At 40.6% G+C, this 4,342-nt stretch overlaps 1 protein-coding gene across 1 annotated transcript; it reads left to right on the top strand.

Moving 5' to 3' along the window:
- Positions 1–184: 184 nt before the first annotated feature.
- Positions 185–3,687, top strand: LOC118750662. Its single transcript, XM_036485395.1, has 3 exons — positions 185–190; positions 1,062–2,705; positions 3,017–3,687. The coding sequence occupies exons 1-3, from the start codon at positions 185–187 to the stop codon at positions 3,155–3,157; spliced, it is 1,791 nt and encodes a 596-aa protein (XP_036341288.1). The 3' UTR covers positions 3,158–3,687.
- The last annotated feature ends 655 nt before the right edge of the window (positions 3,688–4,342 follow it).

The following is a 4,342-nucleotide window of genomic DNA, read 5'->3' as shown; positions in this document are numbered from 1 at the left end:
TTTTTTCTTTATGCAGATACAAAGCTTCAGCTATTTATTTTCACTTTTGATACGATCGCGTTTCAAATTCTGAAAGATTACACAAGGCAACAGTCATTTTTTCCCATTTTTGTTGCCTTGTGCTATAGACGCAAAGTTAAAGAGTTTGTTAGGTGCTTCATGTGGTGCCCGGCCAAATTACCCTATGCAAGTAACTGCACGTCTATACCTGTTATGGGCGCTCGCATACGAACTGTCAGTTTTCTCGCATACCAAATCTTATCCCAGAGAAATGTTTGTACCTGGGTACTTCATCGCATACCATTTCAGTGCGAATTTGTTGTAAGTTTTTATTATTTATTAAATGTTGCGAAAATTGTTTTTTTTTTGCTTGATTGTGCCTGAACAACATTTCTTCGAATAACACCACTTCTTTCCTACTCGCAAGCAAAGCAAATATGAAAAAAGTGGCTAAACCCATAGTTAAGTTTGCGATATCTCCTACTTTATATCATCATATACCTTCTGCGATGAACGGTCTACACCTGCGACTTATCTCCTACAATGTTTCGTATGTGAGCGCCCATAGCAGGTATAGACGTGCAGTAAACTCCAAATTTCGCAAACAATTTTAATTTTACCATCCTCTTTCTAAATTTTGGCAGCTGACTACAAATACACAACTTAACAGCTGATAGTTTAAACTTGGTTTAACCCAGCCAGATTGGGCGTTTAAATTTAGTTAAACTACGTTTAAATTTGATTGAAAAACTGCACACTGAGTTTAAACTTAGTTTAGTTGGCTTAAATAAGATTAGCCAATCAAATGTCAGCCAGATGGGCTAGATAAACGCAGTTTACGTAATCAAAGTTTAAACTGGCACTGAAAAACTGGACCTTATTGTGTATATGTTTTGTGGAAAACGGGAAGGAAATTGTAAAGCTTCTTGTCTGACATATGTATCTCCTTTAAACATAGCTACATAATAACAATTCAAAAAAACAAGAAGTGACCGTAGAAGTTCTATTTCTATATTGTGAATCAGGTCTACTAAGTGTTTGTAATAATTTTCAATTTGCAGCCACACGGTTCCGCTTGGGTGTATCGGCAAGCGTGCCAGTACCTTCGGGAGGAGTTCTCTGCAGTAATCGCTTCACCGGTGCTACACCAACTGGACAAGTCCCAGCTGATACACGTACTGCAGAGTAATTTTTTGCAAGCATCAGAGTTGGAGGTGCTGCAGGCTGTGCTTAAATGGGGAGAACAAGAACTTATAAGGCGTATGGAAGATCGTGAACCAAATATTTTGTCACACACAGCGCATTCAGTGACGAGAAAAGGCGTGAAAAAGCGCGACCTAAGTGACGTTGAGTTACGGGAGATTCTCTCCGAGTTGCTGCCATTAGTTCGTATGGATCACGTTTTGCCGCCCAATAGTGAAGTGCTCGCACAAGCTATTCGTCGGGGGCTTGTGAGTACGCCACCTTCTCATATGATCGGTGACGACCGGGAAAATTTGCGAGTCAACGCTTGGATACGTGGGGGAAAGAACCAAGGCCTGTTTGTTCGGCCGCGGCTTTTCATGCCGTACTTTGAAGAAGTAAAGGTATTGCTTGAAGATCGAATGGCGTCATCTCAACATCAAGCGGAGCTGATGCGCATGCGGCGATCACGCCACTTGCCCGACATTCCCGACACTTTGTACATGGTATCTCGCATAAACGCAGCGGCCAAACCTAGTGTATCCACTGCGGCGGCTGTAACTGGGAAAGAAAGCGTAAATATTTTAGCCGCAGCTGCCGCCATACCGCCGCCTGACACACAAACGTTAGCAGCTTTGCTCAAACGCGAGCACAAATTGCACCAGTCGCCCATGTGCCAACGTGCTTTGCTGCTGCCGCTTTCATCAAAACATGAAATTGATCGACAGATACGTCTCCGTGTAGTACGCGAATTCAATTTACCGGATGCGGTGTCAGACCTGCTAGAGACATCACTGTTAAGCAATCAGAATGCGGCAGCTGCGTCCGCATCCGTCGCAACTACTATAGCTGACGACATTGGCATCACTTCGACCACTCAAACTGATCCCGATCTCATCGAAGACGATGACCAAACGCCTCCTCCTTCTCCCGCCGCTGCATGCTCCGTGCCACGACTAACTACGACTGGCGGCTTTCTCTCGACATCGATGGGATCGTCGGCTGCATCATCTACCTGTGGAGGCGAAGGTATACAACCATGCTATAGCCGAAATTTAACTTTCCCCCGACAACATCCAGGCGGTTTATTGGGTTTGGGCAGCAGCGTTGGAGGAGGCATGCCTACAAATGTGGCTAATGGCGGCGGTGGTGCTTTACAAGCAAATTACGCGCGTCTTTCAGCTTCAGTACATCATCGTAGCGATTTACCCGCACTAATAACAGAAGGTGACTATCGCTTTCCGCATGGCAGTGCGCTGGGGATCGATGTTGGAGCCGAGGGAGGTGGTGGTGCGGTTGCATGTGGCGAGGGTGGTAACGGTGGACATTTGTCGGATATGATGCCCGATGTAGCGATGGCAACGGCATCGTTAGGCCAGTTGCATCTGGCGAACAACACCAATAACGGCAACAACGGGGACCTACACGAAAGTCTACAACTAGATTTGGGAGATGGGCCGAGTCATATTATGGGAGGAGGAGCACCTGGCGCTGCTGGACCTCTGGGATTGCGTGGTTTGCAGGTAAGTTAAAAAAAGTTACTAAGCTTGGCTTTGCAATAATGTGGTTGTCGGATAGACCACTAAAAATATAATTCCATAAAAAAATTCACGGAGAAAGCTGCTGAAGTACCAAGCTCAATGGGAAGACCCAGACCCTCTATTTTTTTTATATTATTGTTTTTCTGTTTGCTTAAAAAATTGCTATATTTTTTCCAACAACGAATTTCATGTAATTTAATTCGAACTGGGTTATACTCCTTTACCTAGTTAAACCTAGTTCTCATTAATTATCCTTTATTTAAAGAAAATTTTCTGTTTTTATTGGTTTTCAGCACCCACTACCACCTAGCAACTATCACCACTTTATGCAGCGCTCGAATTCACCATTTGACATGTTGCGTCAAGGTCAACATTCGCCAGCACCACATCCCCCTCCTGGGACCTACAATTCCGGACCGCCCAGATTCTTATAGAGTTTGCGAGTGGCCCCCGATCAGGGCCTTTATTTTAGCATGCCTTTTTGAGGAACAAATGCAAGTTAAACCAAAATTAGGTTTGCGGGCTTCGACTCACAGCGATGAATCTAAGCAGAAAGAAGCCCAGGCCAAATCCCCTGACAAATTTAATTGCGACCGGGGCATTGTATGTTATTGCACTCAAAATTTAAATAAAAGCTAAAATAAGAGGCACGATACAAATGAAGTGGAAGAAAAGAAAACTTAAACGACAAACTCGCACACAACATAATAAGTTAAGGTAACGAAGAAGCGAACGGTAGAAAAGGAAGTGAACAGCCACAAGGTGCTGCACTATTGTAAAGTAATGTAAAATGCGGATGAGTTCAGTAAACTAAAGAAATATCTAATTAAAAAAAAAAACAAGAAACAAGAAACAAATAAGCAAGCAAACAAATTAATTGTGAACCTAGGTATGTATATAAAAAAAAACAAATTTGCGTATACATATACACTGACACAAATTATTTAGTTTCAAAGTATGAATAAAAATACCCTTATATACAGATACATACTATATATTATATATACAGATGCATACAGCTAGATCAAAATATTTTCAACATTTGCGTAAAACGTTTCATTTGAATGAAATAAATACTAAAAACGTTGTAACAAGTCTAAAAATTCACAAATGCAAAATTAAATATATAAATATGCTGTTACAACAAGAAGTGCATAAGAAAAGTCCTTCCCAAATGCGTAGAAACCCAAAAAATTGACAAACTGAAATTTTGCAATTAGTTGTAAAAAAAGGTACTTGAAGAGAATCTGAATAATTTTGTTTATGGTTTGTAAATAATTAGAAATGAAATGAAGCCGACGTTTTAAGCCGCCTCTAAACGTCAAATAGTTTTAAAGGGAAGCCGTTTTCGTGACAGGTGGTGTTTTTTTTTTGTTATATTAACAATGTTTTTCAAGTTAAAGTTCGTTTGTTATTTTGTTTTATAAAAATATTGTTCATACTGTAACTAAAGCCAAATAAATTAAAGTTTTAAACTATATGAAATATAGAAAAATTCAGAATTTTTCATCTGAATTGTAAAATTTTTGCGTCATGAAATTTTAGTTATAAATGTAAAATTAAGGTTCTGGTTAAAGATATGTTGTGGAACGATTTTCCGCCATCTCTGGTTTGGCTCG

Source organism: Rhagoletis pomonella, unplaced genomic scaffold (genome assembly GCF_013731165.1).
Source record: "Rhagoletis pomonella isolate Grant_MI unplaced genomic scaffold, Rhpom_1.0 Rhpom_scaffold_00347, whole genome shotgun sequence".
Lineage (NCBI taxonomy): Eukaryota > Metazoa > Arthropoda > Insecta > Diptera > Tephritidae > Rhagoletis > Rhagoletis pomonella.
This window is presented reverse-complemented; position numbering and strand designations above follow the sequence as displayed.